Below are 25,468 nucleotides of genomic sequence, written 5' to 3'. Positions count from 1 at the left end.
TTTTGAGGTTGACAAATGACCAATGAAAAAAAAAAAAAAAAAAAAAAAAAAAAAAAAAGCCTGTAATCTGCCCAAAAAGCTAGTTTTTTTTTTTTTTTGCTTAAAAATATCAAAACGCTCATATGTGAACAGGGGCCATTGAAATGAATAGGATTTGTCTTGTTGGGCATTTGAGCTGATCCTAGAGCAGAAAAACTCCTACATGTGACCTTAGCCTAATGGAAAGAGCCAGGTTTCTTATTTGTGCCAATTAGTTAAATGCCCAAGTCTGTGTGAAATTTTCTACATATACGTACACACACGCTACCTACCATTAGTCATATATACAGACACGATACAATTCAGGGTTAGCTGAAGAAACCACAGTATAGCAAGTCTTTAAGTAGGTCTTATTTGACAACCTTCCCTCAAAAGGCATGAGCCACTCCTGTGAATACTTCAAGCTGAATCAAATTTTTTAACTGAACCCCTAATCTCTGTAAGCAGACTCTTCACAACACTGGAAAAAAAAAAGAAAAAAAAAAAAAAAGTACCGCTTAGGGTGCATTTACTAAGGGAACTCACTGTGCAGACTAATTGACAAGTTATTAGGATCCTTTTCTGCTGGGCAGTCCCTAGATGGCACTTTTCTGCTTTGAAAAAGTACATCCAATTGATCAGCATTCATACCTCTGGGCTTGACAATCCTTGGGTCTCCAGCCAAGTATCCTTTATGCTCATGTCTAGCATGACTTAAAACTGCCTGGAAATCTTAGTCAAGCATGCATTTTTTCACAGTATATGCATCTGAGATCTTAGAATTATACCGCTACATATGCAAGGCTGTCTACAGTACAGATGGGAGCCATTTGTTTTTGCCAATTAAAAGATTCACAGATCAGGATTAGTGATTGGCTTTGGAACTTTCCACTTTCCATCACTGCTTAGTTTGCAATTACAGGGGAACGGTTACTACTTGTAGGCACAGTTATCTACAGAAGAAAGCCTTATGAATTCAGTTAACCCACAACCCATTGCTGTATTTGCAACCTACAGTTTGCTTGCTACCATTACGTGTACCAAGAAATTCTCCATTGCCGCTTAACTTTACAAATACAGGTGGCTTGTTTCCATTAGGATGCAATATCTCCTTGTCATTCAGCTCTATCCTGCATAGAATTTATGCCAGCTTACATTAGTGGAGCATATCCTATGTGAGAATAGGCCCAGTAACTGCAAAGTGAGGGGGAGCAACAAGCGGGCACATGTATAAAAAACAGAAGCATCTTTGAAGCCTCATCCAATGCGGCCCCCCCCACTGACACTTGGGAACTACTGGGGTAGAGTGCAAACGCATTGCATGTTACTCACCAACAGGGCAAGCCATAGCATGATCAACTAGGAAAATAAACCATCTCTGCTTGTAAAAAAGCGTAGCTCGTACAGTTGAAAATGTCACTCCTCCAACCTGAAGACAAAAAAAAAAAAAGTTAGTTCAGTTAAAATTCACATAACACAACCAATGGAATTAAAATTATATACACACACACCACACACCCCATTTAATCTATGCAGATAAAAACCAGACATTCGCCTTGCGAAACACGCTGACGTCATTGGCCATGATGCCGCCTAGGTTCCCCAATGGGTGGAGAGTGGTGTTGGAGGAAAGAGGTACAGCTGCAAGGACCATTGAGTCTCAGGGAGATCTAGCCATTGTACACAGACATTGATGGAAGGATACGTGGTGCCATTGGCACTCATTTTCAGAATACCCCAGTCAAGAGTACACCATGATTGGGTACTGGCAAACCACTGGCAATATATAAAAAGAGGGGTAAAGTAGCATACAACTGTTTGCTTGAGTCACGCATTACCCCCTACATCCACATGATACCCCGACCAGGCTTTTATCCACAGATCTCCCTTGCAGCACAGACATATCCATTATCCAGCTCACAAGCACCACCTACCCAGCCACAGGGTATAGGTGGTACAACAGGTATTTATGCATAGAGCTTTTACATTTACAAGAGCAGTGTTTTGATGCAGTATGGAAGGCGACATAGCCATATAAAGATATTTGAGAGACCTTAATCTCATTTAGCTACTGCCAAAGACAACTAGTCTATGAAACTATCCCTAATCGATTGACTTTCTCCCCTTAATTGGAGACCGGCATTTATGCATTATACCCATGTCATGGTTCTTGACAAGGGAATTCCCAGCACATGATATCTCCCATCTATGGTATTCAAACGCACGCAGCGCTATTGTCCAGTATATACTAAACCCCAGCACCATCCTCTTTCCATCTCATGACCCCGAGCTCCCAGGGGCTAACACATAGGAAATGCCCGGATAGTCATACTTCTGGATACAGGCGATATGGCAATAGCCATGGGTATTTCCTTTGTGTGCTGTTATACCGGGCATAAGAACGAGTTTTGTCATCCATGTTGCATTTAGTCTTGTCTAGTTAGTTTAGGTCAGTAGCCTACTCATTGTGATATAGCAGGTATTTGTATTCTGCCAGTCGGGTTGTTCATTTGTATCAATTGTGATCAATAAAGTTAAAAATGTATTTTTTACTTGGATCCCTTTGCCATTTATGGTCAACCAAATAACTTCTTCCTGTGTATGCAGGATATTTTTTTGGTGTATGCTTATTAAGCTAGGTTGACAGACACCATAGAGGTGCAGGCAATGATGGATAATTCTTAATTAGCCATGATTCTATTGTTACACTTTAATCAGTATAGCATCAAGTCAATTAAATTCTTTAGATATTGCTCTGGTCAGTAGGGATGATCGAACGGTTCGGGTCGACCATCGGTTCGGCCCCAACATTGGGTGTTCGGCCGAATTTAGAATTTTGCCCAAGAAGTTTGGAATTCGGCAACCAGAACCAACCAAAAGAACCTGCCTTAAAAACCCAAAAAAATGCCCAAAAAAAAAAAAAAAAAAAACGCCTGCTATTAAACCAGCAAGAAGCCAACATCCTGTGCTGAAAGTGTTCTAATACAAACAATCTTTTTTTATGGTTCTGGACATGTTACAGAGCTGAAACTTCACAGGTACACTTTTTAGACCCCCCAGATACTAAATCCAAAGTTTTTTTCCAATAATTGGCTATCAAAAATGACAACTTTGTGTGATTTTGTGTCTGGGGGGGGGGGGGGGGTCTAAAAGGTGTACCTGTGAAGTTTCAGCTCTGTAGCATGTCCAGAACCCCCAAAAAAGATTATAGGTATAAAAGTGGGGTCCCACCATCCCTGCTCTAATGAAAAATTATCTTTATTTCTGGTTCTGGACATGGTACAGAGCTGAAACTTTACAGGTACACTTAGAACCCCCAGATACCAAATCCAAAAATTTTTTTTTTTTTTTATTTTTTCAATAATTGGCTTATCAAAAATGACAAGAACTTTTTTTGTGTGATTAATAGTCCCTGGGGCATGACCCAGAACCCTAGGCACTTTTTAGGGGCATTTATTGGGTTTTAGGGCTTTAAAATGGTGTTTTTTGATTACCGAAGTTCGGGTCCATTGATTTCAATGGGGTTCTGAAATCCGGGCCGAACTTTCGGGTAGTTTGGATGTTCTGGCCGAACTTTTCAAAAGTTCGATCATCCCTACTGGTCAGGTCAATTAGTTAGCAGAGGGGGTTGGTAAACAGTTTCAGCTGCTTTGGCGTTAAAAGCAATTAAAATTGGTGCACTAGATGAGCAAAAAATAAGATTCCTTCCAAAACAGGAATTAATGGTTTTACAGGTGGGGCCACTAACCTTTGTATTTTTCCTACTTTTATTTCACTAGTTTTGCATTTGGCTAGGGTCAGTTTCATTCAGGGGATCATGAGGCAATACCTGGACCCTATAGAGGTTGCACAGGCAGTCCAACTCCTCCAGGGTGGCACATCCGTACATGCCATAGCTGGGTTTGCTGTGTCTTCAACCACAGTTTCAAGAGAATGGAGAAGATTCAGGCATTTACACAATGAGAGCTGGACAGGGCTGTAGAAGGTCCTTAACCCACCAGGACTGGCATCTGCTCCATTGTGCAAAGAGGAATAGGATGGGCACTGCCAGAGCCCTACAAAATTACCTCCAGCAGTCCACTAGTGTAAAATGTCTGACTAAACCGGAAGCCAAATTCATGAGGGTTGTCTGTGGTCCTCTAGTGGGCCCTGTGCTCACTGCCCAGGACTGTGGAGCTCGATTGGCATTTGCCATTGAACACCAGAATTGGCAGGTCCACCACCGGCACCCTGTGCTTCACAGATGAGCAGGTTCACCCTGAGCACACATGAAAGGGTCTGGAGAAGCTGCGGAGAACATTATGCTGCCTGTAACATTTAGCAAGACTGGGCGGGGGAAGCATATCCATGGAGGGACACAAACCTAAACAATGGCACCCTGACTGCAATTGGCTAGCGGGATGAAGTCCTTGGACCCATTGTCAAACCCTGTGTTGGTGCAGTGGGTCCCTCCTGGTGCACGACAATGCCCAGCCTCGTATGGCGAGTGTATGCAGCCAGTTCCTGGAGATTGAAGCAATTTAATGCCATTGAATGGCACCCATTGCACCTCAGTCTATTCAGGAGCTTAGTGATGACCTGGTCCGTTGTCAGGCATGCAAGCACATGGGGGGGGCATACAAACTACCGAGTACCATCTTAAGTTGCTGCAATGAAAAATCTCAGCAAAATGAACTAGCCTGTTGCACAATTTTTTTCAATTTGAATCGAAGGGAGAGGCGAGGGGGGGGGGGGGGTTTGAATTCAGCCCTCTAGGTTGATAATTATCCATTTAACAATGGGGCATACTTTCATTCCTAACACTGCCCAGTCCATATCAGTATGGATATCAAGCATGACATTTATATTTCCCATTGAGGTCTGTGTTTTCAAAGTGTCCCTTAAATATTTTTACTTTTTTTTGGGGGGGGGGGGGGAAGCGAAAATATAATTTCGCTAGCCACTTCACAGGCATTCTATACACAATAGACAGTCCCACCAAATTAGAAAGCCAGTAGAGTAGCTCTTAAGTCACCTTTTGAGGCACTGATTCTGCAGCATTGTAAGGAGATCTCAGTAGTGTCCTGGATTCTGTGGTTTTAATGTCATATCCCATATTCAGTGCAGCATCGATTTGCATTGTCGTTTTCTGAGTAGAAGACTTGTAAAACACAATTTGCCAAATTGACATGAGTCCAGTGGTAGCCTTTAAGGGAGGGGAAAAAAAAAAAAAAAATATGCAATTAATGGTTTCTGTGGATAGAGCATTAGATATGTGCTGGTTTTTTAAGCAGCAACCAGTAAGGGTATATGAACATGAGAAACTCCCATTACTGCAGATGCATATCAAAACCGAAAAAGACAGACCCACTTAAACTTACTGCATCAAAGGCATTTTCCCAATCCTCTGGCTCATCTCTGAAGGTCCCTTCTGCAATGACTGGGATCTTTTTCCTAACGGACACCTAAAAAAAAAAAAAAAAAAAAACAAGAAAATTGGGGGCGAGAAAAGCTTTGGAGCCTTTGCATGTACACAAATAGGCATTTCAATTTCTAGCAAAATCTACATCATGCACAGAGTGCATCTAAAACAAGGTAACCACCACAATTCTAAAGCTCCAATTTCTCAAAAGCTTGTTAAAAAGTCAAGTATTCAGAAAAGTTTGGAACATTCCCACCTTATTCACCTCTTTTCAAATGCTCTAAAAACCAACAAGTGTGGCCCCCCTTTCATAACAGCCACAGCAGGTATGCAGACTCAAAAATCTCCATCCAATTAGGACCAATAGTTAACAGATGGTTCCATTTACCAATTACTGCAAAATCAATTTGTGGACATGTCCGCTTAAGGTGGCCATTGTTCTTCTGGTGTCTGAGGGTAAACTAAAATTGCATATATTCTCTTCTACTTTATAACCACTGGTAAGACATTGCTAGTACCTATAATCTAAATAGATCCACCATTAGAAACCTCATCTCTACCTTTTAGAGATCTGGAACTTGGGAGTACAAGTTATACAATTCTGCCACTAAACAGATGGCATTTTTGCCATTGTCCGAGAAAAAAAATAAAAAAATAAAAACCCAGACATAGTTTTAGGCTACTATTAAAGAAATGCCCTGGTCCTGCCCCAGCTGGAGGACAGTGCCAGAATGGTAAAGGCATTTTGCCCTTGCCGTGATCTATAGTAATACACTGATTAGACATAATGTTATAACCATCCACTCAATATTGAGTGGCTCACATTTTGCCACCAAAAACAGCCCCTACCCATCAAGGTATGACACCACTAGACCTCTGAAGGCATGTTGTGGCATCTGGCATCAGTAGCAGATCCTTAAGTCCTGTAAGTTGCATGTGGGGCATCCATGATTCAGACTTCCCATAGTACAGCCCAGTGCCATCCCTTCCCAAGGCAAGCAATGCACATGCACCACCAGAACCTACTCAAAAAAAAAAAAAAAAAAGTGATCCAGGCCACCTTCCACTGTTCTATCCAAGTTCTAATGCTTATGTACATAGTGTAGGCATTTTTGGCTGTGAACACGGGTCAGCCTGTTTACGCTGACCAGTCTGGCTACACAGACCCATACACAACTGCGATGCACTGGGTTCTGACTTATCAGAACCAGCATTAGGGGTTGTAAAGTCAGTTTTTTTTTTTTTTTTTTTTTTAAATCTTATCCCAATTCAACACAATCCACGACTCGTCAGTCGTCCTGGGCTCCCCTCATTGGCTAAGACACAGCAGCACTGCCATTGGCTCCTGCTGCTGTCAAAGTCAGTTAGCAAATGATGAGAGGGGGCAGGGCTGAACTGCAGCCCCGTGCAGAGATGTATAGTAACAAAGTAGAACTACTTAAGTACTGTACTTAAGTACCGAAATGCGGTATCTGTACTTTCCTAGAGTAGAATTTTTTTCTCCTACTTCTACTTTTACTTCACTACATTTTTTCGATGATTTCGCTACTTCTACTCAAGTATTTTTTTTTTGTGCTGCATAGTTACTCGTTACTTTTAAAAAAATTACCACTGCCAGAACAGTAGATGGCAGGTTGCATAAAGCTCAAAAAAATGTGTATAATGTCATTTGTAAATCAGCGCATACGAAAATAAAGGCTGTGTATAATAAAAGCTGCTATACCAAATCTTTCCAATAAAAAGAAAATATGAAACAAACAAATAAATGGTGCTACAGCGCTTAAAGTGCATCAAGAAACTACTAACAAACACAGGTTAATCATTTGAATAAATAATTTGAAATAATAAAAACAATATGATGTTCATACTTTTGACTTCTTTCTTTAATAACTACATAACACAGTACTTGTACTTCTACTTTCAGTACTTGAGTAGAAATTTTTTTTCAAAACTACTGGTACTTTTTACTTTTAGTACTTAAGTAGCAAATTTTTTGAAAAAACTACTTGCAATACTTAAGTAAAAAAAATGTTGAATACTTTAGTACTTCTACTTAAGTAACTTTTTCTGCGAGCACTTCCACTTCTACTCAAGTAATTTTTTGATCGAGCACTTGTACTTTTACTCAAGTAGAAATTTCGAGTACTTTATACAAGTCTGGCCCCGTGTCTAAATACATGGAGCTGTGACTCGACTTGGGTACCCCCATAGCAAGCTGCTTGCTGTGATGGCACTCAAAGTGAGGGAGGAGCCAGGAGAGCTGAAGAGGGACCCGAGAATAGGAGGAACCAAGCTGCTCTGTGCAAAGTGCAAAACCAACTACACAGGGCAGGTAAGCATAACAGATTTTTATTGGCAGTGTCACTTTGATTATCTACAGGCACTTTAGTTTGCTGATTTTGCACACATTAGTGCTGTGCCTTTGCCAACTTTTTAGTGAGAAGTTCTCAGTAAAGCATCTTTTCATTTTTATTAGTAGTTGCACTGAATTTTTCTTCATTTGCACGCAGTAATTGTGGTAAACCATTTCTGATGGTCAGCAGCGTGCCCAGACACAAAGTATTTCCCAACCTTCATTTAGGAGATTGTGTCGGTTTCTAGACCAGGACATCACAATTTATACTGCCAGTGCCCACTTAAGTAACAAAGATAATGAAGCCCGGCACAGCCACCATGCTAGAAAACAATTCATGAGTGCTTTTACCTCCATGTAATTTGTTTCACAGATGATCTCCCGGGGACTCCAGTAGTACGGACAGCTAGTATTCTTTACGTAGCTTACGGCACCAACCATATCCGGCCTGGATGAGATCTCTATCTTTACTGGTACTGTGAAGTAGGTGTCGTCCTAGGAAATATGAATTGGTAAGCAGCAAAAGGCCAATAATGCATCATGCCTTGGCTCAAGCCATTCTAAAATCAACATGGGGGGGAGCTAGACCCTTAAGTTCTCCAGCTCCACAACTTACCTGAATCTGAACATAGCAACTATAGAGGGAGATCCTGAAAGCAATTTTCCCCCAGCTGTCCTGGGATATTGTAAAACCACACTTGGTAGCCAAAGACTCCGTGATGATGATTGCTTTTCCATTTTGATCTATGACAAACCATAGAAGCAACAAGTGAAAGGTGGGAGAATAGAGTCCAACATGCATCAAGATTAGATTTCAGTCCTATTCTAAAAGTAAAAAGGTCTTTTACATCAAGCATATTGCAGCTACCCTAGAGGTTAAATTGGACAAGTTACATTTCTAACTAAACCAAAACTATCCCAATAGAACACACACACTTCTCACTCTGCAATACATTGTGGACTGAGGGGCAAGAAACATAGGGCAGGGATGACACCAAATTATTCAGACCCACCTATTCTCCAACTCCACAAAGGATAACTTTGAGGCCATCTAGTTCTCCATGAAAGGACTCCAAATTATGGCCCTCTAGCTGTTCAGTAACTATAATTCAAGTTTTACAACACCTCATGGGACATGTAGTTCCTCAAAAGCTAAAGGGCCATAGTTTGATACCTGCTCTAAAAAGGAAGCAGTCAGCTGCTGCGCCCAAGTCCAGTTTGCTATAAGCAAGGACTGCTGCTTCAGCTTTTCAGAAAGGGGTTCACCATGATCAAGATTGTACATAGTCTGTTTTTGGAGTACCCCACCCAATTCCCTCAACCCTATCCAAGAACACACCCCTAGACTGGTGGTGGGGAAATCAACTGGGGGAAGAACCTGGGAAAGGTGGTAACATGACTCAACTGCATATTTTTTATTCCCCCGCCCCCTCAATTGCAAGTGCACATTCAGAAAATGCAAGTCCATGAGAATTATTTGGGAGGGCACCTAAATCTGTAGGTAAACTGCACATACAATCGCACTGCAGCCAAACCACCGCACAAAAGTGTGAACCTGCTTGCATGTCAGGATTGTGCACAAAATTGTGGCTTTCCTGACAAACACAGAAGCATACTGTCCTATAGTAGGTGCTCCGCAGTGCCATTGATAGGTTAAGGGCACCCCCGCACATCTGCTAATGCACACATTTTTACACACCCAAACCACATGATGCCACAGCACTGTAATGTGACACGTTTTTAGAAAAGGGTCATGGACTTATTTTCCAAATTTCTCACCTGTAGGGCAGCCTATCAATCAAAACATTTTGGGATGCATAACATGGGCTTACCCCACACAGCTGCCTTTGAAGCTTAAAGGGGTGGAGACAGTAAAACTGCGACCCTCCCCCCACCAGAGCGTGTAAGCAAGGTCATAGGGCTTATTCACACAGGTTAGAGGGAGGTAAAAATAGGCAGTTGAGCTGCATTTTAAGTGCCCCAACCACCCACCCAAACAAGGAGATACTGCCAGTCCGGGCTCTGCACATGGCAAAAGTGAAATGGCATGTACTGCACATTATAGAGGCTCAGTAGGTCAGCATTTTTAGGGATAGAACAGATGGTAGCAACTTATAGCCCCCTCACCACCTGTCAAACAGCAATGATAGCAGCATGTTTGAATGAGCCCTTAGAGACCTTTCACCCCCCCCCCCCCCTTCCTCCCTCAGAGCCCTCCTAGAGCCCTTTAGGTCTATGCACCCTTCAGAGTCCACCTACCCTTCCTCATCCCATTGACCTAGAGGCCAATCAGGATTGACACAAACATACTGTAGCAGTATCATTTGCTCCCAGTCATACCGTCACCACAGGTACATTTTTTTCCTTCTGGTGACCACTACCCTCTGTGTACCAATTTTAAACTCTTCGGGTCGCTGCAGTGTAACACTAAGTACTATTTCAGTGCATGTCGCAAATATTGTAGACCTTACACCACCATTAGTCCTATCCCAGGAGGGGGGGGGGGGGCGCCGTTTACCATCTTTGCCCTGGATGACCTTGTCCCAGCACTGGACTGTAACTGAGACACGGCACTGTCAGCTGGGCAGCGGGCTGATGCAGAGCCCAGCTCCGCGGTGCAGCCAATCAATGCTGTACAGCCAGGCCTCAGGGGGTGGTACTGGTAATAAAGAGGGTGGAGCAGAGCAGAGGGACCCCCCTTCTGCCTGATATCGCGACGTGAAGAAGCAGGGAACACTTACTTTACTTCCCTCACTTCGGTCGGCTCTGCAGCCAATCAGCCTTCTGCTCAGAGGGGGGGGGGGGGGGGTGAGTCACTGGGGACTAGGAGCACATGGCTCCCAGTGCGGCCACTGGGCAGATAAGCCAGTAGCATGGGTGGGGGATCTTGAGAAGAGGGGATTCTGAGCCATTCACAGGCAATTAGGGAAAGGTTAGTAAAGAAAAAAAAATTAAATACACAGAGTGCAGCGCAGTCATGAATACTTACTAAAAATGACCCGTATACAAAATATCTTTTAGATAAAAAAAAGGTCATTACATCAAGTCCAATTTATAGCTCAAAGCTAAAGTTCAAAATGAAAGAGTTCCAAAATTAATTGAAGCCAAAGACACAAGTGTGGAGGGATTCCTCAGTGTATGAAAACAGGGTGCTGACAAGAATGCATACAAGGAGACTCTTCAGCTGACAAAGTCCCACCCATACAGACGTAACATGTACAGGGGGAGGGGGGGGGGGATTAGATCACGCGACACCGGCGGCCATCTTGGTACACCCGATGCGACAGCTGTACACCTTATGCTCGTGTTTGGCTTCATCATTGCAAGTTCATTTTTACTTCATTAAAGCCTTGAAAAACATACAGAGAGCACTAGATGTTTCCTCCCTCTCTCCTTACATGTAAATGGATATGGCTATTAATTAAATCCCGGATAAAGCTATCCAAAGGATACGAGACGAGGACTGGAGCTGCTTCCCCCCCCCCCCATACATGCTGTTTGATCCTGCAGGGTCTTAAGTCTGGAGGCGAGAGGCAGCTAATGCCTGGGTGATGCGACTTCTCTAGTGCAGCTAAACTCCCCTTATATGCATTGTGAGCACCCCATTTTCATCCACTGAAGAATCCCTCCACACTTGTATGTCTGGCTTCAATTAATGTTGGAACTCTCCATTTTGAACTTTAGCTTTGAGCTATAAATTGGACTAGATGTGACCTTTTATCTACAAGATATTATATATACACGGGTCATTTTTAGTAATAAGTATTACTTCATATATGATTGCGCTGCACTTTCTGTATTTAATTTTAGTAGAGGCTTTTTATGCGATTGTCCTTTAATGTTGAGCTGCCAAATCGCAATAGGTTTATTAGGTCAGTCTGTTCAGCTCTGAATATTTTATTTAGTAAAAAAAATAAAGATCTTTAGAATCACTTTTGGGTGGGTGGAGGCCATCTGCACCACAATAGAGATTTGTGGTTATGCAATACCACAATTCACATAGCAATATTTTATCTATTAAGCCCCTTTCCACTAATCTAAATAAGACAAATCGTTCAGTTAATAAAATTTGGGGGGGGGAAACAATCAGCAAATTTAAAGTTCACACTTGCAGAATTACTGAAACTGAATCCCCAGAAATCCAGTGCTAAACTGCTATTCTTTCAGTTTATGATTAAATGGCCTCTTGTGGCTTCAAAGACAAGACCAAACTCTCACACTAGTTCAGTATTTAAAAAAAAAAAAAAAAAAAAAAAGTGCAAACCTGATCTACATTACACCACCCATGCAATACCAGACAACCTGGGTGCCTTGCAGTAGGGTTTGGCTTTATCAATAGAGCAGGTTCATCTCCCCATGTTAAAAGTCAAAATAGATCAGGTCTACATGTTGAAATGAGCTTTTCAGGGGGTACCCTACAAGACAGTCTTTTATGGTGCATTTAGACGAGATACCCCATTGCGCACCCCCCCCCCTTGTTATTCAGGTAGAGGTCTATGAGCTACCCTCAGTTATCACGAGTGGAAATTAGACAGGCAAGCATTACAATGTATTTTCCCATTTCAAGCAATGTTCAAAATAGATTAGACTTCTAAAAGCAACCATTCGTGTTGAGATCCACTGGCTGGCAATGTGCCAACTTTACCAAAATCCAATTAGATGCCAAAATCCCCCCCCCCCCCCCTTACAGGTTTACCTGATACATTTCAGGTTTGAAATATGCCAACTTTAAACTTACCAATAGCTGAAAATCTGGTATAATTCTTAAGTACAAGCTCGGCAGGCAGATCATGTTGTATATGAGATGCCTTGCAGCTGGTCTCTATAAGATCTAAGAACAAAGATTATTAGCTACAAGCCTTTTTTTGTCTTGCCATCATTTATATGGCAGTATAAACTCTAGCCAGTTACCTGGGACAGGGCTCAGTTGTGCAGAAACCTCAGAAAGTACAGCAGCTAGGATCGTCAACCTGAAATACACAGACAGATATTCAGCATGTGTGAGAAGTTCAATGCAAAGTATAGCAGCCATTCATACCATGAAGCGGTTAGGTGTGGAGTACCCTGGTACTTGACTATCGCACAGACATTACAATAAAGGATGCCATTTATAAAAGCTAAAAACTCCCCTACTAGGAGGATTCACCATTACCAGCACAGTCATCTTTTTTTTTACAAAATTAACAGCATTTAGCTTTTGTTTAAAGTGGACCTACCAACATACTTTTCATGCTAAATGCATGAATGTCAAGTAAAGCACAAGTAATGTTTATACTACAGCTATAAAATTTTGATTTGCATACTCCAAGAATGATTTAAGTCTGCTTTTTCCCTCCTCTGCTAGGACATTTTAGGCAATTATCCCACGTCAGCATTTACTTTCAGGACTAAGATGCTGGCTAAAATGACAAAATCATGTAAATCCTCCCGTCAATGCAGATTGCTGTCAGATAGCCCTCTGAATGGACTGACTGTTGGAAGCACATAAGTTACGCAAGGCCCATTGCCCACCATGTAATGGGGGGGGGGGGGGGGGTACCAATCATAACTAGAAATTAAGAGAAAATCCAAAATTGTGGGTTGTCCCCAGAAAAGCAATTTGGGGGTGGGGTCTTCCAATGGGGGAGGGGGGAACACTAATTCCAGTGACCTGGGGGTCCCCAAGGAATTCCCTCAATTTGCAGGGATTTCAACAATAGGACACAAATGGCAAAAAAAAAAAAAAAAAAAAAAAAAAAAAAAAAGAAAGTTTTGCCTATAGGTCTAATTTAATGGGTGCAAGTAGAGAGCTTATTGACCTAAAGCCGCATCCAGAAAAGTTTCTGGTCTGATATTACCATCCCATGTCCAGTCATTGACACAGCTTTGATGGTGGGATTTACCCTGCCAAGGCCCAAACAGTCTGATTGATGCCTTCAGTGGTAGGCCTCCTTAGATATTTGTCCTGAGCAGGCATTTAAATCATGCTATCTTGTGTACTCACAGATTAATGGGATGGTTAAGGTGGTCAGTGGATTTGGAAGATGCAATTCTTTTTTTGTGGGGGGGGTTAAAAAAAAAAAAAAAAAAAACAAAAAAAAAACCAAAAAACCAAACGGGTGCTTGTCAACGAATGTACCATGCTCTATTTTACCACAATGTTAGGTCATACAGCCAGCCGTACAGACAAAAAAAAAAAAAATTATATTATAATATATATATATATATATATATATATATATATATATATATATATATATATATATAATTCCCCCCCCCCTCTCTTTTCCCCATCATGTTCCTTTATTAGATGCACAGACTGTACTAAAATGCACCAATCTGTAATAGTGTAGAAGGCAGTAGTTTGATTTTAAATCAGGAGGACACAGGTCTCACCACCTTAGAAGCACAGGAGGAGGGGATATATAAAAAAAAAAAAAAACCACAATAAAATACCCATATAAGAAACAAATAACCATATATTAAAGCCAGCATCTTACCTGAAAACTAAACCCATTTTTTCTGGCATGATCAATTTTCCTGGGCCCCTGTACAGAACTTCAATGTACAATCACAGCAAGAGAGGTCAGAAAAAGTTACACCTCATCCTTCACCCCCCACCTCTCTGTGAGCAAGAGCAAATCCTACTGATGTATGTCTGACCTGACTGATCTCACATATAAAACTACCCCTCTAATTGACCTAATTACCCAATGCTGCTGTAGATTATCCTAATTAATGAAGGTGCCTGCCCTTATGTTAGCAATAACAGCTGCTGTGTGTTATCTGTCTTGGCTGTAGCCGGAATAGGGAAGGGGGCATTTCATGTCATTGGTTGGGCTTCTTTATATGTGACTTCACTCCTGGAACCTGTCATTCCGGGTTCACACCAGAAATTCATGTCTTTTCCATGTGTATTGATGTGTTCCATTAAACTGTCATTGCTGAACTTTGCTGTAAATGCTAGTTGCCTGGCTGTTATGTTAATCCACTGGCTTCAATACTTTGAGTCAATCGGGTTGATTTACTGAAGGAGTAGAATCAGTAAGCAAGTTTGCCTCACCTCTGAAAACATGATCTGTGTCCAGATTACTTTTCAGAGGCATTTGACAGGTGATGCGGAGGCCATATGACATCTGCTCATTTCCTGTTTTAACCACGAAAATGCTGCTTGGGTTGCTATTGGTGGCGGTACTGCTCACTGAGTTTTGCTGCAGGTGAAAAGTATTGTGACAGCGGCATGTGAACACCTCCATCTGCTACCTGTGCAGCCTAAGGGCTCTTTCACACTTGTAGTCCGTCAAACGGACTCCGCTTTTCTCAGTGGGGGATCGATCCGCCGATCCCCCGCTGAGCAGGAGAATGACAGCTGTTCTACGCGCTGTGTATGGAAACACAGCTGTCAGTTCCCCATGCATCTCTATGGGGGAAATCGGATGGGAACGGACGACGGTCCGTTCTCATCCGATCCCATCCGATCCGCTGGACGGATGGAAAATAGGGTTTCCATCCGTCCAGATTTGACGGATCGGATCGGGTCGGATGTCAGCGGACATGTCTCCGCTGACATCCGATACCCCATAGGAATGCATGTGGGGGACCGTTCAGATCCGCCAAAAAAATGAACAGGCGGATCTGGACGGTCCGCCTGTGTGAAAGGGGCCTAATGCCTCGTACACACGATCAGATAATCGGACTTATCGTTCGCATTTTGTTGCATAATACTAATATTAAATTCAACAATGTGTACTAAACGTATGATTTTTTTTGTCAGACGATTCTGGAAAAACTTCCTGGTTGCGTAGCTACGTATCGGATAGTGCTAAACAAAAACAATGGCAGCCAGGCTTTTTCAGGGTTATTTTCGCGTTTCTGATCATGCATGGTCTTTGTCTTATCGATTTTTAGCGAACGCATACTGTACTGATTAAACGATTGTAATTCGCTAGGCTATCGTACGAAAAGCGTTTTCGTGTTTGTCCCTTCGGAGTGTGTTGGGTGAAATGTTGTGATTGGCTGTCGAAAGCTGTGTACTAATGATCAGATTATCGTGCGATCAATTCAAAAGCGATTTTTTTCGTACAATTTTCTGATCGTGTGTACGAGGCATAAGGCTGGATACACACTATACAGCTTTTGTTCTTCGATTTCCTTAAGGGCTCTTTCACACACTCTGTCCGTCGGACGGACTCCGTTTATCTCAGCGGGGGATCGATCCGCCGATCCCCCGCTGAGCAGGAGGATGACAGCTGTTCTCCGTGCTGTGTGCGGAGACAGAGCTGTCAGGTCCCCGCTGTCCTCTATGGGGACCGCCTGTCCGCCTGTCCCCGCCTGTCCCCGCCTGTCCGTTCTCATCCGATCCTATCTGATCCGCTGGACGGATGGAAAATGGGGTTTCCACCTGTACAGATTTGACGGATCGGATCGGATGTCAGCGGACATGTCTCTGCTGACATCCGATGCCCCATAGAGATGCATGGGGTGACCATTCAGATCCGCCAAACTAACGGACAGGCAGATCTGAACGGTCTGCCTGTGTGAAAGGGGCCTTAGATTTACCTTCAACTATGTAGTGCAAGTGCCTGCCTGATTGCATATAAATTGAAAGTGTTTTGGGTTTGACCTCATATTATATGGTTTTGGTAAATCTAAAAGAAAGAACCTTAAGAAAATTGTATAGTGTGTATCCCTTATAAGGCTCAGGTCACACTTGTGCGGGCCCTGCATTGTGGGAATCGCATTGATACCTGCAACTACCTGCAGCGTAACCTTATGGTCAAAGAGACAATGCAGTTTCCCTTCGGCCGCGTTTTAACCACTTTACCGCTGCTCACTAGAGCTCTACTGCAGCAAAGTGGCTCGATAACGTCTGGCGACATAGACCTACGTCGCCAGACATTCCCCTCTCTCGGCGGCGCACTCCCGCTGTATTCAGTCACAGCGGGAGTCGGGCCAGGGGAGGAGCGGCGGCGATCGCCGCCGCTCTTCCCCGATCGTTGGGGAATTGAGTCTGGAGATCCGCCCGCCTGTGTAAACAAAGCGGGCGGATCTCCTAAGTGACAGGCAGGGTCAGATTACAGGATTCAGCATAGCTGAACCTGCGATCTGTCCCTGTGTCACATAGTCCCCTCCCCCCACACACGTCAGTAAGCACCAGGCATACATTAACCCCTTGATTACCAATAAAAATTAACCCCTTCCCTGCCAGTGTCATTTTTACAGTAACAGTGCATATTTATAGCACTGATTACTGCAGTAATGTCACTGGTACCCCCAAAAGTGTCAAAAATGTCAGTCAAGGGTCCGATCTGTCCGCCAAAATGTCGCAGTCTCGCCAAAAAAAATTGCAGATCGCCGCCATTACTCGTTAAAAAAAAAAAACACCAAAAACTACATAAATCTTTCCCTTAGTTAGTAAACGCAATAACTTTTGCGCAAACCAATCAAAATACGCTTATTGCGATTTTTTGGGGGGGGGGGATTTCATATAAAAAAATTTGAAAAATATTGTTATTTTTTCAAAATTGTCGCTCTTTTTTTGTTTATTGCGCAAAAAGTAAAAATCGCACAGGTGATCAAATACCACCAAAAGAAAGCTCTGTTTGTGGGAAAAAAGGACGTAAATTTCGTTTGGGTACGGCGTTGCATGACCGTGCATTTGTCAGTTAAAGTCGCACAGTCCCGAATCGCAAAAAGTGGCCCAGACGTAAGACAGCAAAATCCTCTGGTGGTAAAGTGGTTAAAATGGTGCATGCAATGAATAGGTTGTGGTGCCCGAGCAAATGCAGGATGCACGGCTCGCACCAGTGTGAACTGAGATTTGGCTTTACGAAATTTTCTAATCTCCCCCAACCGCAAGCGTAATGAGCCCCTGGTGGTGGTACAAAATGTGAATCTGTGTTTAGACTGAGTACACAATCATGTATATAGCACAGCCATTACATAAACAGGATTTTTTAATAAATCATGATTGTTTTATTGTAGTAAATACAAATCCACTTTAGTCACAAGGCTTAGTACAATAATTGTGCTGTGCATTCAACAATTTGTATTCTGTTAGAACCGATTCAGACTTATGTGCTGCAATAAGGAAAATAATGTGCATCAAGCCATAATCTTATTGCAGTGCCATTCGCTGTGAATGGTACTCCAAACATCAACTCAGACGCACAGCTGTATATCACAAACTACATGCTGTGCATCATGATGTTGCAAAAAGGACCCATTCACACCTGTATGTTACTGAATTAAATGTTGCGTTAAAACAATGTATGGTCGTGAACTCTACTTTGTGCTGTGCATTGCAGTTCCAGAATGGCATCTTAGTGCACTAATAATACATTAGGGGCCCATTCTCACTACTCAGGTACTTTGAGCAGAATTAAAGCACATGCATTAATGCACGTTGTATTGCAAGTTACGTTAAAACAGCCTTTTCATTTCAATGGGCTTCCTAACACATCATATTAGACTAATAATTGTGCATTCACCATTTTCTCCAGCACAGCACAATGCATAGTATTGTGTAAGTTTAGGTTTACATCTATGCGGCTGCACTTGATGCTTTATTAAGGCAAATTTTGCAGTGCGTTTTGCATTTTTAAACCCTCCTTTTTTTTTTCTATTCGTTTTTGCATGCGGTTTTCATGCATGTTGCATTTTCCATTTTTTTTTTCCTCTCTTTACCCACTTCAATACAGGCCCTTTACCCCCTTCCTGCCCAGGCCAATTTTCAGCTTTTAGCACTGTTGCATTTTGAATGACAGTTGCGCAGTCATGCAACACTGTACCTAAACCAAATTTATGTCATTTTTTCCCCACAAATAGAGCTTTCTTTTGGTGGTATTTGATCACCGCAAGGTTTTTCCTTTTTTGCTAAACAAAAGTTTTTTTGTTTATGTTATAAAATTTTGTAAATAGATATGTTTTTTCCTGCACTGATGAGCACTGATGAGGCCGCACTGACAGGCACTGGTGAGGAGGCACTGATGGGGTGGCACTGATGGGGCGGCACTAATATGTGGCACTGATAGGCAGCACTGATGGGCAGCGCTGATGGGCACTGATATGTGGCACTGATAGGCAGCATTGGTGGGCACTGATTGGCGGCACTGATGGGCACTGATAGGCGGCACTGATAGGCACTGATGGGCACTGATAGGTGCCAGTGATGGGCACTAATAGGCGGCACTGATGGGCGGCACCGATGGGCACTAATGGGCACTGATAGGCAGCACTGGTGGGCAATAATGGGCACTGTTGGGGGGCACTGATAGATGGCAATGATGGGCACTGGTGGGCAGCACTGATGGGGAGGGCACTGGTGGGCAGCACTGATGGGGAGGGCCATGGTGGGCATCCCTGGGGTCATGGGTGGGCATCCCCGGTGGTTCTAGTGGCACCCCCCCTAATGATCTGCACTGGTAATCAATGCTCTGATTATCAGTGTAGACTCCCCCCTGTCAGGAGAGCCGCAGATCGGCTCTCCTTTACTCATGCCTGTCAGGCACAAACTAAGGAAAGCCGATCAACGGCTCTTCCTGTGTACGATGTGACCAGCTGTGATTGGACACAGCTGGACACATGGTAAAGAGCCTACGTCAGTAAGCTCTTTACCAAGATTGGAGATGCGGTGTGTCAGAGTGACATGCCGCAGCACCGATCGCCGCTCTGCGTGCCCCCGGGGGGGGGGGTCTGGGCGCAGAGCGCATTATCCTGCTGCTGTCATATGACGTCCGGTCAGGATAATGCAACCACTTTCCCGCCGTCAATCGCCTATGAGGCGGGCTGGAAGTGGTTAAACACACTGTAAACACTGTGTACGTTGCTGGTTGCTAAGCTAGCCGCTGTGTCCTTAACAGCCGCTGACAGCTGAATGTAAAAAAAAAAATTGCCGGCATTAAAAAAAAAAAAAAATAGTGGAAAAAACTACGCGGGGTCCCCCCAAAATCCATACCAGAACCTGATCCGAGCATGCAGCCTGGCAGGTTCCATGGCCCGCTTCTTAGCAACCAGCTATATACAGTGTTTAAACTGAAAAATAAAAAACACAAACCACATCAAAAATCGCATCACAAACACAACACTTGCGTTTCTGGTGAGATTCAATTGATGTCTATTACACGCAAAATGTGAAAAAAAAAAGTCCACAAACCTTTCCAAAAATGCACCGGCTGCAAAAAGCATAGATGTGAATATGTACCATAGGAAACCATGTTAAATGGACTGTAGTGCAATTCTGCAAACTGAAAAAATGCACTAAAAAACGCATAGGTGTGAACCTAGGGTTGCTGTGCATTGCATTTCACTGCAACACAGGTGTCTGAAGAAGGTGTGGAATGCTATCTGAAGAAGGTGTGTGGGAATGCTATTCAGACTGAATATCATCACATCGTAACAACAGCTGTTATCTGCAGTAAACTGGTATGAATGGGCCCCATGGACTGACACACCTACATTGCAGCACTTTGCAATGCACAGTAGCTTAAAAATGGGCTCCAGTTTTACCTGTATTATGGTGTGTTGCATGGGCACTTTATTGCAAAGCACCTCCGGCGGCCGTGATTTGCTATCATCGATGGACCGGGACGCCTATGTAAATTATTTTGCATGTGACCAGATATGTACTGTGAGTTCTAACCTTTTTAAAACTGCCCACCAGGTGGCGCTTTTCCCTTTCTATATACACACACACAGGAGCAGTGGGGGAAATCACATGCAATTTGGACAGGAATCGCGCTGCATTCCTGTTGAAATCGCATGCGATTCTGTGCAGTGCGATTTGCCCCATTCATTTTGTATTGATGCAAATCACACTGCAAATTATTGGTTTCGTTATCGGGAGAATTGGGAGTCGGAATCGGGAGTACCAATACTCATGCAAATACTTTGTATTGGTATTGGTGCATCCCTAGCATATGTATTTGAAAATCAATCAGTCTTAATGTATTGACTGCCTATCTCATTTCTTGAGGCCCTAAAATGTCAAGACATTACAAATGCCCCCAAAATTTGCCATTTTTGGAAAGTAAACAGTAAACAGTTCAAGGTATTTAACCTCTTCCCGTCCGCGCTACAGCGCTGACCTTAATTGCCAGGAGGGCGTCCATGCACTTCCTCCCGTGCATGAGCTGCCTGCCAGCTCCCTGCGGAGCATGCACGGCTCGCTATGTGATCAGCGAGTTCATGAGACTCAGCTGATCACCGATTGGTCCCGGGCCCTTACCACATGATCAGCTGTCAGCCAATGACAGCTGATCATGTGATGTAAACAGCAGCCGGCGATCAGCTGTTTTTTCCCCTCACGCTGTCAGTGTGAGGAGGAAAAAAAGCCAATCGCCGCTGCTGTCAGGGGGACATCGGTTCCGAAGAGGAGATGGGCATCTGTGCCCACCAGTGCCACCTACCAGGGCCCACCAGTGCCCACCAGCACCATCTACCAGTGCCTGCCAGCACCACCTACCATTGCCCACAAGTGGCACTTATCAGTGCTCTCAACGCCACCTACCAGTTCCCACCAGCGCCACCAATCAGTGCCCACCAGTGCCACGTATCAGTGCCAATCAGTGCCCCATCATGAGTGCTGCCCATGAGTTTCACCTACCAGTGCCTATCAATTCCCATCAGTGCCACCTGTCAGTGCCCATCAGTTCCACCTATTAGTGCCCATGAGTGCCGCCCTTTTATTGTCCTTCAGTGCCACCTACCAGTGCCCTTCAGTGCCACCCTTCAGTGCCACCCATCAGTACCTATTGGTGATCAGTGCCACCCATCTGTGCCACCCATCAGTGCCACCTTATCAGTGCCCATCAGTGCCGCATTATCAGTGCCCATCAGTGCAGCCTATCAGTGCCCATCAGTGCAGCCTATCAGTGCCTATCAGGGCCTATCAGTGCCATCTCATCAACGCATATCAATAACGAAGAAAAATTACCTGTTTGCAAAATTTTATAACAAACTATAAAAACAGTTTTTTTCCCCAAAAGTTTTTTTTTTTTTTTGTTTGTTCAGCAAAAAATAAAAACCCCAGTAGTGATTAAATACCACCAAAAGAAAGCTCTATTTGTTTGAAAAAAACAATAAAAATTTCATTTGGGTACAGTGTTGCATGACCGTGCAATTTACATTCAAAGTGCAATAGCGCTGAAAGCTGAGAATTGGCCTGGGCAGGAAGGGGCATTACACTAAGTGCCCAGTATGCAAGTGGTTAAGGTATTTTTTGGAAATGAAAATGAAGAAATTTAATAAAATTTGGTTTCTTTTTCACAATTACTTTTAATTCCATACTGTCACCATAGCAGACCAGCGTAATCATATGACTGGTGTGGCGATGACCAGGGATACTAAAATAATTTTTTTTTCAATTTTTCTAAACAATTTTTTTCTTTTTTTTATAAAAATCTAAAAGCAAAGTTTTTTTTTTTTCTTAGTTTTGGATAGAATGGGTAAGCATTAGTGCTCTTGTCTGGTTTTTATTGTTGTCCGTGTCTGCACTAGGGAGATTCACCCTCTCTATTTGTCCTGGTCACTGTCATTGGGGCAAAGCAGGAACAATCCAACATTTTGAGTTGTCATCGGGGACAGAATGGAAATCTTCAAAAAGGGACCTCTTCTGAGCAGTGCCATCTTAAGAGCATTAAAGGGCCCTGGGCAATGCAGTGCACTGGGGCCCCGCCTACACAATCACCGACAAGAATAAAACTACAAATGATCTATAAGGCGATATTTATCGGTACAGCAGTGCCAGGCTAATGACAGCTTCCAAGTTTGGCGGCTGGGTCCGGTGCACACACACCGGGAGTCAGACTAGACTGTCCTGTGTGTGCCTGTTTCCGTGGAGGTGGACAGGAATTCTTGTAGTTGTGGGCGCCCTCTCCACAGCTCAAGTGGCCTGACAGCAGTGCAGGGCTGACAGGCGCTTGCCACCTGCTAAGTTCGGCGGGGGGATGCACATGGGTATCGGGGCTAATGCTTGGCTGGGGCTGGGTCGCTGGCGCCCAGCGTGCCCATTCGGTAAGATGGCCCTGCTTCTGGTGACAACTGTCTAAAGCACGATCAGAAGATCATATGGAAAATACTGCTTTCTAAACCATGGTACGATAATCGTTGGGACACAGCTTTCGAGAGTCGACCATGACAGTTCATCCGTAAATTATACCAAGGCACAGCATGAAAATTGTACGATTTTTGTTTAATCAGTATAGGTTTTGTATTAAAAATACACTACACCACATTACATCACTCCTGAATTTTTATTCTGTCGTATGAGAATTTCCCTAACTTTAGTAACCTATTTATTTTTTTTGAATCAAAAACCAAGTTTATTGAACTGTGAAGAAGCACAGCAAGCATCAAAAATAGAAGCACAGAAAGGTACAGAACCATATATACAGTAATAATAAGGCTGCATTCACATGTCAGCGTTTGGATCGCGGGCGGAACCGCCGCGGTTCCGCCCGCGATCCGGAGATTATTGCAAATCGCGGGACGCCTAGCGTTGCCCGTTGATTTGCAATAGCCCCCCAAACGTCGAGCGATGTTGCCGCGATTTCCGCCTGCCGAATCGCGGCAACATCGCGCAAACAAAATCGCGGGACGCAATACGCTCCAAAGAAGCTCTTGTACTTCTTTGGAGCGTATTGCGTCCCGCGATTTTGTTTGCGCGTTGTTGCCGCGATTCGGCAGGTGGAAATCGCGGCAACATCGCTCGGCGTTTGGGGGGCTATTGCAAATCAACGGGCAACGCTAGGCGTCCCGCGATTTGCAATAAATCTCCGGATCGCGGGCGGAACCGCGGCGGTTCTGCCCGCGATCCATACGCTCACATGTGAACGGAGCCTTAGACAACGCATCAAAGTTCAAAATAAACCCAGAAGGAGAGGTAAACAAATCTCACCCCATCCCCCCAAAACAAAAACAAAAAAGACAGAAAGAGAGGGTCCCCCCATGGTCCAGAGAGCTCCAGTCCAACACATCAAAGGACATGAAACAGAAAGAAATACACAAAAATACACAGCACCCCATCCAACAGCATGTAGTAAAAAAGAAAAAAGAAACCCAGAAACCCTACGATTGGTCCTCAAGAAGCACATAAAAAAAAAAGAAAGGACATATCAGGTGGAACACGTCAGAGACGACTGCAGCCACTTATCCCAGATCTTGTGATATTTAGCAGGGCAACCCTGATTAACATAATTAAGTTTCTTATATGGCATTGTAGCATTCACCTTGGCAATCCAGGCAGCCAAAGTAGGGGGTGAGGGCTGCATCCAGTTGCGCGCCAACTAGGGCCGGCCCTACCATGGGTCCCACTGGGTCCATTGGACCCAGGCAGCACTTGAAGAGGGGCAGCAAATTGACTCCCAAGATTTTTTTTTTTACAGCAATTTTGTGTGTCATCGGTTTGCGGCATGTTACGGGTGGCGTTTCCCCATCTCATACTGCCTCCCGTAGTGGAAACTGATGAGTATGAGGAGGCAGAGCGTCTCCTCCTGGGAACTTCCCTCGCGTGATCATGGTGTGCGCAATGACATTAGAAATCAGCGCACTCCATCTCATGCAGGACAGGCTGGATCTTCTAGGGCGGTGGGCACTGCAGACACAGGAGTGACAGGAGGACTAAGGACAGACAGCGGGTGTTTGGTGGACCGGTCCGGCGGTGAGTTATTGAAGAAGATAACAGTATACATAATATTTTCTAAAGGTTATATTTATATAAAATATTGGATGTGGGGGTCTTTTGTTGGGCTTGATTTTTTTTGGGGGGGGGGGCAGCATTTCATTCTTGGACCCAGGCAGCACAATGTCTTGGGCCAGCCCTGGCGCCAACAGCTTCTGGGCACTAAACATCGTTTCGTGTATAAATTTCAGTGTGCTCTTATTTACCTCTAGATCAGGAAATAAACCCAATAGACATTGCCGGGGATCCAGTGAGACCAGAGAGCCCATCTGATCGTGCAGAAACTGAACCACCTGTTGCCAGAAACAGTTGACACGGGGACACTGCCAGATCAGGTGCTCAAAGGTACCAGCGGATAGAGAGCATTTAGGACAGTCCGGGCTGCGGGAGGGGTCAAACTTTGCCATGCGAACAGGAGTAAGATACACCCTGTGTAAAATATAAGTTTGTGTCAGCCTCTCAGACATCTTAGGAGACACCAGCTTACCCACCTCTAGCACATCACTCCAGTCCTCATCATCTAATTCCCCAGCACACCCCTCCCAGGCGGGTTTCAGGGAATACGCCAGTTTCGTAGCCGACGGAGTAAGAAGCATATCGTAAAATAGGGAAATCAATTGCCTAGGTTCGTCACCCCGCAGGATCAGTAGAACATCTAACGGTTGCAGCTGGGGGTAGGTACCTTCAAACTGTGCACGCAAAGCGTGACGCAGCTGGAGGAACTGGAAAAACATGGAGTTAGGCAGTTGGAATTCAGCCTTCAATTGATCGAATTGTTTAAGACGGCCATCGCGGAGAACATGGGAGAGCTGATATATGCCATGCTGTATCCAGATCTGCGGATCCAGAACCAGCAGGAGCTCTCGAAGGCATCTATTAAACCACAGAACCTATTTATTTTTGATATGAGACTAGCATGCAAAACAATGAACGATCATTCGTCCGCTAATTTAATGGTGTGTACCAGGCATTAAACTGGCCATAGATGGATAGAATTTCAAACTAAAATTCTTAGGAAAAGTCTTAAAAGTTCCAGAAC

General features: G+C 43.9%; 1 protein-coding gene across 1 annotated transcript in view; it reads right to left on the bottom strand.

Moving 5' to 3' along the window:
* Nucleotides 1–25,025, bottom strand: part of LOC309550408 (uncharacterized protein) — a gene marked incomplete at both ends in the record, with an annotated part of 87,964 nt that extends 62,939 nt beyond the window's left edge. The window contains 8 exons of the mRNA XM_082250793.1: nucleotides 1,351–1,447; nucleotides 5,033–5,203; nucleotides 5,379–5,462; nucleotides 8,124–8,267; nucleotides 8,389–8,516; nucleotides 12,511–12,594; nucleotides 12,684–12,742; nucleotides 24,580–25,025. Of these exons, the coding sequence (XP_082106919.1) occupies nucleotides 1,351–1,447; nucleotides 5,033–5,203; nucleotides 5,379–5,462; nucleotides 8,124–8,267; nucleotides 8,389–8,516; nucleotides 12,511–12,594; nucleotides 12,684–12,742; nucleotides 24,580–25,025 (1,213 nt within the window). The remainder of the gene's footprint in view (nucleotides 1–1,350; nucleotides 1,448–5,032; nucleotides 5,204–5,378; nucleotides 5,463–8,123; nucleotides 8,268–8,388; nucleotides 8,517–12,510; nucleotides 12,595–12,683; nucleotides 12,743–24,579) is intronic.
* Nucleotides 25,026–25,468: the final 443 nt, after the last annotated feature.

This window comes from Pelophylax lessonae, assembly GCF_965119305.1.
Source record: "Pelophylax lessonae genome assembly, chromosome: 3".
NCBI lineage: Eukaryota > Metazoa > Chordata > Amphibia > Anura > Ranidae > Pelophylax > Pelophylax lessonae.
The sequence above is the reverse complement of the archived record's forward strand: the minus strand, read 5'-3'. Positions and strand labels throughout refer to the sequence as shown.